The sequence below is a fragment of the Dipodomys merriami genome, unplaced genomic scaffold, assembly GCF_024711535.1.
Source record: "Dipodomys merriami isolate MVZ:Mamm:240054 unplaced genomic scaffold, mDipMer1.0.p SCAF_34, whole genome shotgun sequence".
NCBI classification, from domain to species: Eukaryota; Metazoa; Chordata; class Mammalia; order Rodentia; family Heteromyidae; genus Dipodomys; species Dipodomys merriami.
The window spans coordinates 14,459,623-14,472,918 of NW_027204937.1; the positions used below are offsets into that span (position 1 = coordinate 14,459,623).

Here is a 13,296-nt window from a genome sequence, read left to right on the forward strand (position 1 = left end):
AGACTGGGCCTAAGCCCAGAATTCAAGGGTAGAGTAGGACCCAGGTATTGAGAATATAGCTCAGTTGGTATAGCTCAAGAAAAGGCATGTTGGGCTGGGAATGTGGTTTAGTGGTAGAGTGCATGCCTGAAACCCTGGGTTCAATTCCTCAGTACCACATATACAGACAGAAAAAGCCAGAAGTGGCACTGTGGCTCAAGAGTGCTAGCCTTGAGCACAGAAAGAAAGGCACAGGAAGAGTGCCCAGGCCCTAAGTTCAAGCATCAGGACTGGCAAAACAAAAAACAAAACAAAAAACAAAAAAACAAGAGAGAGAGAGAAAAAAAAAACCCAAAAGGTTTGTATTAGCTGGGTGCCAGTGGCTCATGCCTGTAATCCTAGCTACTCAGGAGGCAGAGATCTGAGGATCACAGTTCAAAGCCAGTCCAGAGGCAGGAAAGTCTGTGAGACTCTTATCTCCAATAAACCACCAGAAAACCAGAAGTGGCACTGTGACTCAGGTAGAGCACTCACCTTGAGCTGAAGAGCACAGGGACAGCGCCAAAGCTCAGAGTTCAAGCCCCACAACTGACCAAAAAAAAAAGGCTTGTATTTGACATGGTTCCTGCTAGCACTAAAAAACAGCTGGAGACTAGTGGCTTATGCCTGTAATCCTAGCTACTCAGGAGGCTGAGATTGAGGACCTCAGTTTGAAGCCAATCTGGGCAGTAAAGTCTGTGAGACTCTCTATGTCCAATAAAAGTACTCAGGAAATGCCAGAAGTGGGTTAAGAATGTGGCTTAGTGGTAGAGTGCTTGCCTAAAATGCATGAAGTCTCGGTTGAATTCCTCAGTACCATATAAACAGAAAAAGCTGGAAGTGACACTGTGGCTCAAGTGGCAGAGTGCTAGCCTTGAGCAAAAGAAGCTCAGACCTTTTCACCAAGATGGCGCCGAAAGCAAACAAGGGAGCTCCTGCCCCTTCTAAAGCCGAAGCCAAGGAAAAGGCTTTGAAGGCCAAGAAGGCAGTGCTGAATGGTGTCCACAGCCACAAAAAGAAGAAGATCCGCACTTCACCCACCTTCCGGCGGCCCAAGACGCTACAGCTCTGAAGACAGCCCAAATACCCTCGGAAGAGTGCTCCGAGGAGAAACAAGCTTGACCACTATGCTATCAAGTTCCCCTGACCACTGAGTCAGCCATGAATAGAAGACAACAACACACTTGTGTTCATTGTGGATGTTAAGGCCAACAAGCATCAGATCAAACAGGCTGTGAAGAAGCTCTATGACATTGATGTGGCTAAGGTCAATTCCCTGATCAGACCTGATGGAGAGAAGAAGGCATATGTTCGACTGGCTCCTGATTATGATGCTTTAGATGTTGCCAACAAAATTGGAATCATCTAAACTGAATCCAGCTGGAAAATCATAAATATACATTTTTTTCCCACAAAAAAAAAGAAGCTCAGAGACAGTTCCCAGGTAATCAGTTCAAGCCCTAGGAGTAACATACACGTGTCTGTGCGTGGCTGGCGTTTGCCTGCAACTGCAATCCTAGCACTTGAAAGGCAAGAGGATATCAAGTTCAAGTCCTGCCTGGGTTATATACAAAGAAAGTTGAAGGTGAGCAGTCTTAACAACAAGTATGGAAAGCAAAGCATTAACTGTAACAGTCTTATGGCTTTTAGCTCTAGTTCCTACTGGGCAGTGTCATCACACAAAGTCTACAGTTTCTTTTCCCTGAGTTATAATGGTCAGCTGTGAGCCCCTTCCTGTAAGCAGGTTCTAGATTACCATGTCCTGCTTTTCCACCTCCCTAGCCCAGGTCCTTTCTGCCATTTATCTATACAAAGTATGACTCCCCACCATCCAAAGCAATTGTTATGACCACACTTCACGCACTGCTGAAACTCCTTTCTTCCAATAATTTCTAAAAAGGTTAGAATTGATCAGAGAGATAATACCTCAAAAGCCCTACAGATTGTTTAAATCATCCAAATGCAGTCTCAAATACTCCCCCTTCTACAGTAAGGCAATTCTCTACACCATAAAGCATAACACCCCAAGCCAATGCAAGCAGTTAAAATAGTTTCTGCTCGAGAGTACTGAAAATCTAAATATGTCTCTCTTCTTAAATATATACCCCTTTCATTAGATTAGTCAGGGATCTTTTTTCTGCAGAAAGCACATGGCTTCTCCCCCATCATTTCATTTTCTGCAATCCACCCCACTCTTTCAAGAACTCATCATCTACCTCCCACAGACTAAGCTCACAGCCCTTGAAAAAAATACCAGATCATCTACTTCACATGTACAGTGGGAGAAATAAAGTTCAGTCACATGCAAAATTAAGTGAGAATAGCAAATCAGTTGGTGGCAGACCATTCATTTGTTAATCTACTAATGCACCAAGCAGCTTTTAAGTACCTACTAAGTGCTAGACACAAAGGCTGGTATTATGTTGCAAATTTTCAAAAATGTAGCAGGAAGATTTGAGAGCGCCTCACCTGTTCATAGAGAGTACCATTGACATCCGCGCCATAAATGGGAGGATTGAATGTGAGGTTTTTCCAGTACTTTCGCTCAAGCTCTTCAAATTCACTGTAGCGTGGGGTACAATACCTTTCAAAGTCAAGACAAACAACACAAAAGAATTAGCCACTGAATAAATTCAGTAGGCATTATGAACCATGTTAAGGCAAGAACATCAAGACATTTGGACTAAATGATAGTTAATCTGGCTTTCAAAACTCTAATGGAAGTGCCTCCCTCAATATCCCCCCACTCCCCCCACACACACCCAGGCCCTGCACCTGAGCTAAACTAGTTTAAGGGGGCTGGAAATGTGGCTTAGTGGTAGAGTGCTTGCCTAGCATGCTTGAAGCCCTGGGTTTGATTCCTTAGTACCACATAAACAGAAAAGGCCAGAAGTGGCACTGTGGCTCAGGTTCAGGGACAAAGCTCAGGCCCTGAGTTCAAGCCCTAGGTCTGGGGAAAAAAAAAAAAAAAAGGAAAAATACTTAGCAAAATATATTCAGGAGGCTGAGATCTGAGGATCACGGTTCAAAGCCAGCCTGGGAAGGAAAGTCCATGAGACTCATCTCCAGTTAACTACCAGAAAACCAGAACTGGTGATGTGGCTCAAGTGGTAGAATGCTCGCTTGAGCTGAAGAGCTCAGGGATAACACTCAGGCCCGCAGTTCAAGCCCCACCACTGATAAAAAATAAAAAATAAAAAAATACATACATATAGTTTGTATTTCAAATACTTGTAAAATCCACATAGATATGTATGTAGATATACACATGTATATCTACATACATACCTGATATAGACAAAAGCTACAGAAAAAAATCTGCATTCTTCAAACTTGTAATCACCTACTGAGAATTTACTTTATATTTTATCATATTTTGTCGGTCATGGGGGCTAAACTCTTGGCCTGGGCGCTGTCCTTCAGCTCTTCAGCTCAAGGCTAGTACTCCCTACTCCTTATTTTAAAAAATGTTACCCATTTAGCTAGGCTCATGCCTGACTACTCAGGAGGCAAAGATCTAAGGAACACAGTTCAAAGCCATTCCAGTCAGGAAAGTCCATGAGACTCTCATCTGGAATTAACCACCAGAAAACCGGAAGTAGAGCTGTGGCTCAAAGTGATAGAGCATTAGCCTGGAGCAAAAGCCCTGAGTTCAAGCCCCCTGACCAAAAAAAAAAACAAAACCTACCCATTTAAGAGTTATTATGGGGGGCTAGGAAAGTGGCTCAGTGGTAGAGTGCTTGCCTTGCATGCATGAGGCCCTGGGTTCGATTCCCCAGCACCACATAAGCAAAAAGAAAAAAGCCAGAAGTGATGCTGTGGCTCAAGTGGTAGAGCGCTAGCCTTGAGCTGAAGAGCTGAGGGACAATGTCCAGGCCCAGAGTTCAGGCCCCATGACCTGCAAATAAATAAACAAATAAATAAATAGATAAATAAATAAATAAATAAATAAGTTATTATGGGCCGGGCAGGCGCTGGTGGCTCACACCTGTTATCCTAGCTACTTAGGAGGCTGAGATCTGAGGATCGCGGTTCAAAGCCAGCCCAGGCAGGAAAGTCAGTGAAACTCCAATAAACCACCAGAAAACCAGAAGTGGCGCTGTAGCTCAACGGCTAGAGCACTAGCCTTAAGCTGTAGAGCTGAAGGACAGCATTCAGGCCCAGAGTTCAAGCCCCACAACCGACAAAAAAAAAATTTTTTTATGGGAACTGAGAAGGTGGCTCAGTGGTAGAGCGCTTGCTTTGCATGCATGAGGCCCTGGGTTTGATTCCTCAGCACCACATAAGCAGAAAAAGCTGGAAGTGGTGCTGTGGCTCACTGGAAGTGGCACTATGAAGTGAGAGAGATACTAAGCACAGAAGAATGAAGAGTGTGAGCTGTACTCGGCCCTGGCTCACAGGACAGGCTGCAAAAGAGATATGAGTAGGGGCTGGGAAGGTGGCTCAGTGGTAGAGTGCTTGCCTTGAGCTGAAGAGCTGAGGGACAGCACCCAGGCCTAGAGTTCAGGCCCCACGAACGACCAAAAAAACAGAGACATGAGTAGAGGGAAAAGACCCAGGAAATGAAGCAAGGGAAAGACAGTCATCCCTAAGCAAACTCAAAACTGCAGAGCAAAAAGGGAAGTAAGAAGATCTGATAGTGATGATTAAGAAGCAGTCAAAACCAAAAGAAGAAAACACAAAAACTGCTCTCTGTGAGTCTGAGGTTGAGAATCCAAAAAAAAAAAAAAAAAAAGACTGCATACAACAGCACAGGCTAAAGACATTTTCAGATAACATACTGGCAAAGTATGGAGTGATACAAAATGGCAACTTGCTTGGTAGCCATATGGATTCACACCTGTTAATGTCAAAACAATGAGTGGGAGGAAAACAAGAGAGGATAACAATGTTTGACAATAAATGTACTCATTACCTTACATACGTAACTGTAACCCCTCAACATCACACCTTGACAACAGAATTAGATTTTTTAAAAAATGAAAGCTGGGTAATAATGGGTGACTCACATCTGTAATCCTAGCTAGTCAGAAGCTGACAGATAAGAATCCAGGCACCGGTGACTCACAACTGTAATCCTAACTTAGGAGACTGAGATCTGAGAATCATGGTTCAAAACCAGCCTGGGCAGAAAAGTCCATGAGACTCTTATCTCCAACAAACCACTGGAAAACCCAAAGTGGTGCTGTGGCTCAAGCGGTAGAGCGCATGCCTTATGCAGAAGAGCGCAGGGACAGCGCCCAAGCCCAGAGTTCAAGCCCCAAGACTGACAAAAAAAAAAAAATCTCATGGGGACTTTTCTGCCTGGCCTGGCTTCAAACTCTGATCCTCAGATCTCAGTCTCCTAAGTAGTTAGGATTACAGATGTGAGCCTCAGATGCCTGGCTCCATGAAACTCTTTTTTTTGTTGGTGGTGGTAGTCATGGGGCTTGAACTCTGGGCTTGGGCCCTGTCCCAGAGCTCTTCAGCTCAAAGCGAGCTCTCTACCACTTGAACCACAGCACTACTTCTGGTTTTCTGGTGGTTAACTGGAGATAAGAGACAGGGCTGGCTTTGAACCATGATCCTCAGAACTCAAGAGGCCTCTTAAGTAGCTAGGATTATAGGCGTGAGTCACCAGTGCCTGGCTTCTATGAGACTTATCTCCAATTAACCACCAAAAAGCTGGAAGTGGAGTTCTGGTTCTAATAAAAGGGTAGGGTACTAGCCTTGAGCACAAAAGCTCAGGGACAGCACCCAGGCCCTGAGTTCAAGCCCCAGGAATGGCACAAAAAAAAGAAAAAGAAAAAGAACAGATTTGAGACTGTAGCCAATGAGTACAGAAAATCTTCATGTTTCTGAAGACAGGATCCCCAGGGGAACTACCAAGGCCACTTTTTGACAAGGAAGGTGTATCAACAAATCTGGAAAGCTGATGGCTCACGCCTGTAATCCTAGCTACTCAGGAGGCTGAGATCTGAGGATCGCGGTTCAAAGCCAGCCCGGGCAGGAGAGACCGTGAGACTCCTATCTCCAATAAACCACCAGAAAACCGGAAGTGGCGCTGTAGCTCAAGTGGTAGAGCGCTCGCCTTGAGCTGAAGAGCTGAGGGACAGCGTCGAGGCCCAGAGTTCAAGTCCCACAACCGCCAAAAAACCAAAAAAACAAAAAAAAAAAATCTGGAAAAAGTTCTTTTCCCAACCACCTCCAACTTTCTCCTGTGTAACTATATAATTTGCCAGAGCCAGGAAATTCTTCTTTTTCTAGAGCTGGCGGTGGATCTAGCTCAATGGTTGAGTACTTGCCTAGCCTGTACAAGTAACTACCTAGCTTATTTATACAAGGCCCTGCATTCAGTCTTTAGGACCTAAAAAAAATTTTTTTTTTCAAAAAAAAGCCCATATAATTATTTTACTTCTGGTAGGAAAAAATAGATTACTTTATACCAGAATATGGACTAACCAGGTATCAATAGCTCATTCTTAGAGTTCTAGCTGCTCAAGGGGCTGAGTCATAGAATCAAGGTTCAAAGCCAGTCTAGGTAGGAAAGTCTGAGAATCTTATCTCCAATTAACCAATGAAAAATGAAGTGGAGCTATGACACAAGGGGAAGAGAGCCAGCCTTGAGTGAAAAGACTAATAGATAGACCCTGAGTTCAAGTCCAAGTACTAACACCACAAACAAAAACAAAAAAACCCAATACGGACAAATTTAGCCAGGCACAATTTTATTCATCCCTGTATTTCTAGCTACTTGAAAGGCAAAAATCAGGAGGATGGGTATTCTAAGACCCCATGTCAATCAATAAAAGCTGAGCATAGTAGTCAATACTTATAATCCTAGCTATGTAGGAAGCATAAATACAAAGACACCATCTAAGTTGGTCAGGACATAAATATGAGACTGTATTAGAATAATAATTATAGCAAACAAGGATGGGGATATGCTTAAGTGGTAACACATCTATCTAGAGAGCACAAAGCCCTGAGTTCAAACCCCTATACTTCCAAAAAAAGAAGACTGAGATCTGAGGATCAGTTTGAAGCCTGCCCAGGCATGCAAGTCCATGAGACTCTTATCTCCAATTAACCAGCTTTGAGGAGAAAAAGCTAAGGGACAGTGCCCAAGCCCTGTATTCGAACCTCAGTACTGCCCCCATCCCCACCCAAAGGAATTCTACTCACTTATCACTGTTTGCAATCTTTCTGAACTCCCGAACAGTCATGGCTTTCTTCTGTATGTTATACTGGGTAAAGAGGCCAGACTGTCCCGTCACCAGCTGCTGGATGGGTGCGGGAATGACCAAGTCATCAATGTCATCATAGGATGTTCTTGGCTTCCATTCTTTGGGAGGAACAACCTAAGAGAACACAAAAAATAAAAGTCAGATGAGCTGGGTGCTGGTGGCTCATGCCTGCAATCCTTGCTACTCAGGAGGCTGAGTTCTGAAGATCGTAGTTCAAATTCAGCTGCAGCAGAAAAGTTCATGAGACTTTTTTTTTTCTTTCTTTTTTTTTTTTTTTTTGCCAGTTCTAGGGATTGAACACTGAGGCTTGGGTGCTGTCCCTCAGCTCTTCAGCTCAAGGTGAGCGCTCTACCGCTTGAGCCACAGCGCCACTTCCGGGTTTTCTAGTGGTTTATTGGAGATAAGAGTCTCCAGGGACCCAGGCATCGGTGGCTCACGCCTGTGATCCTAGCTACTCTGGAGACTGAGATCTGAGGATCGAGGTTCAAAGCCAGCCTGGGCAGGAAAGTCTTGTAAGACTCTTATCTCCAAAAAACCACTAGAAAACCAGAAGAGTCGTTGTAGCTCAAGTGGTAGACTACTCACCTTGAAATGAAGAGTGCAGGGGCAGCGCCCAAGCCCAGAGTTCAAGTCCAATGACCGACCAAAGACAAAAAAAAGAGTCTCGTGGACTTTCCTGCCCAGGCTGGCTTTGAACCAAGATCCTCAGATCTCAGTCTCCTGAGTAGCTGGGATTACAGGCATAGGCCACTGGCGCCCACCTTCATGAGACTCTTATTTCCAATTAACCACCAGAAAACTGTAAGTGGCACTGTGGCTCAAGTGGTAGAACCTTGAGCTGAAGAGCTCAGGGATAGTGCCCAGGCTCAGAGTTCAAGCCATATGACTGACAATAAAAAAAATTAAAAAGTCAAATGAGAACCAACAAGGCAGTGTAGCAGCCTAAGCTGCTATCCAAACAGTGGAATGTACTACAAAGAGAGTCTCATTTACCTAGGCCACACAGGAAGTGATGCTGTCATGCTAATCCTGACCCAGTTCCAATACCAACCCTCTGCCTCCTTGCAACAACTTACTGGACGCCTCTGTGGCTTATCGGGTTAAAGACTGACTCTCTCAATTATCTCAAAATGTAACATCCCAAATATCCAGCAAAAAGCAGGGCTGGAATCATGGCTTGTGTTAGAGGAACCATCTAGTATAGAAGACCCTGAGTACAAATCCCAGTACCAAAAAATATTTTTAACTATGCAATCTGTGGGTGGAGAGGGAAGGGAAGGAATAGGTGAGAATAAGGAAATAAATGATACTATGCAATAGAAAACGTACTTATTGGGCTGGGAATGTGTCTTAGTTGTAGACTGTTTGCCTGGCATCCATGAATGAAGCCCTGGGTTCAATTCCTCAATACCACATAGCCAGGAAAAAAAAAAGAAAAAGCCAGAAGTGGCACTATGGCTCAAGTGGTAGAGTGCTAACCTTGAGCTCAGGGACAGTGCCCTGGCCTCAAGTTCAAGCCCCAGGATTGACACAAAAAAGAAAACAAAATTTTTTTTTAAAAAAAGAGCTTAGGGGCGGGCGCTGGTGGCTCACGCCTGTAATCCTAGCTACTCAGGAGGCTGAGATCTGAGGATCGCGGTTCAAAGCCAGCCCAGGCAGGAGAGACCGTGAGACTCCTATCTCCAATAAACCACCAGAAAACCGGAAGTGGTACTGTAGCTCAAGTGGTAGAGCGCTCGACTTGAGCTGAAGAGCTGAGGGACAGCGCCCAGGCCCAGAGTTCAAGCCCCACGACCGACAAAAAAAAAAAAAAAAAAAAAAAAGAGCTTAGGGACTGCTCTCAGAACTTGAATTCAAGCTCCAAGACTCACAAAAAAACAAAACAACAACAAAACATACACACAAACCAACAACAATAACAACAACAAAACATCCAGGCACTGGTGGCTCAGGCCTATAAATCCTAGCTACTAAGGAAACTGGAGAAGCCAGACTAGGGTAGAAAATCCGTAAGACTCATCTCCAATAAACTACCAAAAGAGATGAAAGTAGAGCTGTGGCTCAAAGGGTAGAGCTAGCCTTGAGCAAAAGAAGCTTAGGGACAGCACCCTTGCCCTGAGTTTGAGCACTAAGACTGGTTAATACAAGCTCACAAACACACTCCATGCCTCACTAAGGCTCCACCTCTGAGCTGAAGAAAGAACCAGACTCTTTATCTGACCTTGTGAAGACTACAATCAGCTCAGCCACTCCAGATGTTAACAGCAGAAATTAGCTTACAAATCCAAGACACTAAAGTCACTGCCCCACCCAATTGTAGTCTCAACTGTAGGGAAAACAAAGTCAGAAAAAAAAAAACCTTATTTCTGCCAGGTAGTAAGATCCTACTCCTTACCTTGGCCAGCCCAGCCCGATGTGCTCCTTGTGATTCAATATAGGCAATGTACCGACTAAAGTTCCGGAACTCTTCCATAGTTGGATAAAAAGTCATTATCCTAGCACTGGGATTCAGAGTTTCAGATTCAGAAGCCATTTTCTTTCTTCTTCGAAGTCCCTTTGGTCAGAGAGGAATCTGAAAAAGGACAGAGAATATAAAATCATACAAAATGTAATTAATGCTGGGAATGCCAGGTTGAACATAGTAACAGGTAATGCACAATTGTGAAGAAGCAATAAGACCTTACCTTTGGGGGCTGGGAATGTGGCTTAGTGGTACAGTGCTTGCCTACCATTCATGAAGCCCTGGGTTCCATTCCTCAGTACCACATAAACAGAAAAAGCCAGAAGTGACGCTGGTGCTGTGGCTCAAGTGGTAGAGTGCTAGCTTTGAGCAAAAGAAGCTCAAGGATAGTGCCCAGGCCCTGCATTCAAGCCCTGGGACTGGAAAAAAAAAGAAAAAAAAAAAAAAAGAGAACCTGATTACACAGGACATGTCCCCTCTCCAGTGATCTCAGTTTGGGGGTAGGGTAGCAGGGAAACAGACAAAACCCAGAATTCAAGGTCAGCCTAAGATATACAGAAGGATGATGGTGTCTCAAAAGTAGAATAAAAAGGCAAGGAGTATGTCTCTAGGGCACAAGGCTCTGAGTTCAATCCCTAGCACCTCTAAAGAAAGAAAGAAATAAGTACATAAAAAAATATTGTTGGAAAAATTAAGAGAACTCAATACAACAAAACTTCATGTATTCAAATCTCATTTAAACAGACTTTTTTTTTTTTTGGTCATGGGGCTTGAACTCTGGGTCTGGGCGCTGTTCCTAAGCTCTTCAGCTCAAGGCTACTTGAGCCACAGTGGCACTTCCAGTTTTCTGAGTGGTTTATTGGAGATAAGAGACTCTCAGCCTTTCCTGCCCAGGCTGGCTTTGAACCTCGATCCTGAGATCTCAGCCTCCTGAGTAGCTAGGATTATAGGTGTTAGCCACAGACGTTCGGCTTAAATAGACTTTTGCTTCACTTAGAAAATAAACTTACTTGGTTTGAGGGCCTATCTAATGATACAACTGATTTGCTTGCTACATTTTGCCCTGATTTTTTTTTCCAAGTTACTGCCTCACTCTTTGTTAATCTCTTCCCTGTATTAAACACACAACAATCTCATTTTCAAAAACTACCCACATGCCAGACGCCAATGGCTCATGCCTGTAATCCTAGCTACTCAGGAGGCTGAGATCTGAGGATCAGGGTTCCAAGCCAGCCCAGGCAGGAAAGTCCATGAGACTCTTATCTCCAATAAACTACTAGATAACTGGAAGTGGTGCTGTGGCTCAAGTGGTAGAACACTCACCTGGAGGACAGCGCCCAAGCCCAGAGTTCAAGCCTCATGACCCACCAAAAAAAAAAACAACCTACCCACAGGCTCTTTTCAACTTTAAAACAATATTCTAGACACTTGACAGTTAAATTGGCTCCAAGATTACAAAATTTAAGCTTTAAAAATTACTTTGATATTAGCAACATGGCTTACAACTATTAAATGTTTTCCTATGTTAACCAAAAGGCAGTTTTCACACTACTTAATGAAGTCAAGGTAAAGACAAGTTCAATGGCATTGTACTCAGAACACAAAGGACATAATTTAAACAGCCAATAAACTGGCAATGCAGGGCAAACTTCAATACTGATCAGAGAAAGCCAAATAAATATAATTCTAGACCAAGACTTCAACTAAGTAGGAACACCCAAAGAGCCTGGTGACCCAAAGCAGCATCTCAACTGAAAAAGAACAAAGAATACCAGCTAAAAATTTTAGAGTCAGTTTAGAAGCAAAATCTGAATGTCTTTTCTGTTACTGAAACTCCTTTCCACCAACATTCTCGCAATTCTGCTCCCTGCTCTGAAGCTTAAACCATGGCAGCCCAACAGCTAGATGAAACTATTTCCAACCTATCAGCAATTCAGTAACAGATTTGGGAGATAGCATGATACAAAGGTACAAGACAATACACACAACTACCAGGAACTCTCAGGCTTCCATGCCACTCTAAACGAGGCGTTTCTGGCCAGGCACTTTTCATAAACTTTGCATGCAGAAACACTGTTATCCCTGTTTTACATACCAGGAAATGTGCCCATCGACTATTCGTGCACCTTTCATTACCCTCTGCTGCCTAAATCTTTAACTGCCACTTAGACTAAGGTCTTGCAAAGGCGATCCAAGTGTGGAGAAACCTGAAACCTATTCAATTTTGGAGACCCTCCTTTTAAAAATATCTAAACCATCTTACTTTTGCAAATTTTATTTTTTTTAAAAAAATCATGTGAATACAGGTTTGGAGCCCCTTCCTCGGCTTGAAAGGGGCCCTGATAGGGCTTCATCTGCCTCTAGCCCTATTCATCTTTGTGCGCCTAGAACCCAGAACAATGCCTAGCAGAGTAGGCACTCGGGAACTGCTGAATAAACGGATTTCCTCACTCTCACCTCAGTTGCTAATCTCCTTTCTTTAGCCATAGGGTTCCCCTCCTCGGGGTCTTTCTCCGGGACACCTGCTCTCCCGGTCCCTAACACCTACCCTCTCGCAATCAGCCACAAAGCCAGTCAACTGGTTCAAGAGCACCAGCTCCGGAGCTAAAACTCTGAACACAGAGCCGGGCAATGCCATTTGTGAATTATGTGACCTTGACGGTGTGAGTTGACTGACTCGAGTCTCAGTTCTTCCACCTGTGAAATGGGATCCCAACCCCCTGCCGTGCAGGCTTAGTACGATTAACTCAGATGATGCTAGCGAGACGCTAAGGACTAGGCCTGGTACTTAAGCAACCCAGAAAGGCTAACAACCACCCGGAACTCCTACAGCCTCCCCTCGCAGCCTCTGCCCCGTGCATCCCTCGAAAGACAGCCCCAGTCCCCCAGATCGCTGCGCCTCACCACGTAAGGGTACAGCCCCTCTGCGCCCCGCAGCTTTGGATAGTGAGGCCCGACCGCAGGAAGAAGAAAAATAAGGCCCAGTGGACCCGCCCCCCTTTTCCGATGTCCATTGGCCTTAAAATATTGGAAAGGGCCAATCACAGGACGGAGTTTAGAAGTTCCTTCTTCTATTGGCCAAGAAACATGCCAATCATTTAACGTAGCAAGATCCACCCAGTAGCCCCTCCCTCACGAGAGCTCTCAATCAAGGCTACAGTAGAAATACACTTAAGGGAAACAAAACCCGATGGTTCTCACCGAAAGCCCAAAGCCCGGGGTAGGGCCCAGGCTCGATTTCTGCGGTCGTCTACTAGCCGATTAAAGTGCTTTGCCAGTAAGCAAAACCGAAGCTCCGCCTCCTCAAAGTCGGCCTCTGCGCAGCCGTACAGAGCCTCCCGAGTCAACTAATCAGAGGACGGCTACGACCCTCAAACAGCCAATGAGCGTGTGCGGAAACCGCCTCGAAGTCCTGGAAAAATTAATCTGCTCGGCCTATGAGGCCGGCTCGGGCTGTTGCCAGGAGGAAAGGCTGTACGGCTGGGGACAGCGGCCATTGAGCATCTTCTCTGGGTTGCGATCTAGCCAATCATAAGCGAGTTTCAGGCCTTGCCTAGCTAATCGGGATAGAAAGATGCGATCTAGCCAATC

At 44.6% G+C, this 13,296-nt stretch overlaps 1 protein-coding gene and 1 pseudogene across 3 annotated transcripts in view; one reads left to right on the forward strand and one right to left on the reverse strand.

Moving 5' to 3' along the window:
* Positions 1 to 13,007, reverse strand: part of LOC138803434 (lysine-specific demethylase 4A) — a 54,059-nt gene extending 41,052 nt beyond the window's left edge. Inside the window, exons 1-5 of one of the 3 annotated variants that reach the window (XM_069987435.1) lie at positions 12,610 to 12,711; positions 9,929 to 10,124; positions 9,640 to 9,816; positions 7,183 to 7,358; positions 2,488 to 2,602 (exon numbers count right to left, since the gene is read on the reverse strand). In XM_069987435.1, the coding sequence (XP_069843536.1) occupies positions 2,488 to 2,602; positions 7,183 to 7,358; positions 9,640 to 9,777 (429 nt within the window). In that variant the 5' untranslated portion in view covers positions 9,778 to 9,816; positions 9,929 to 10,124; positions 12,610 to 12,711. Of the gene's footprint in view, positions 1 to 2,487; positions 2,603 to 7,182; positions 7,359 to 9,639; positions 9,817 to 9,928; positions 10,125 to 12,609; positions 12,715 to 12,906 lie in introns of those variants that run through there. The other 2 variants (XM_069987437.1, XM_069987436.1) reach the window with 2 other exon arrangements.
* Positions 926 to 1,401, forward strand: LOC138803266 (large ribosomal subunit protein uL23 pseudogene; annotated as a pseudogene).
* Positions 13,008 to 13,296: the final 289 nt, after the last annotated feature.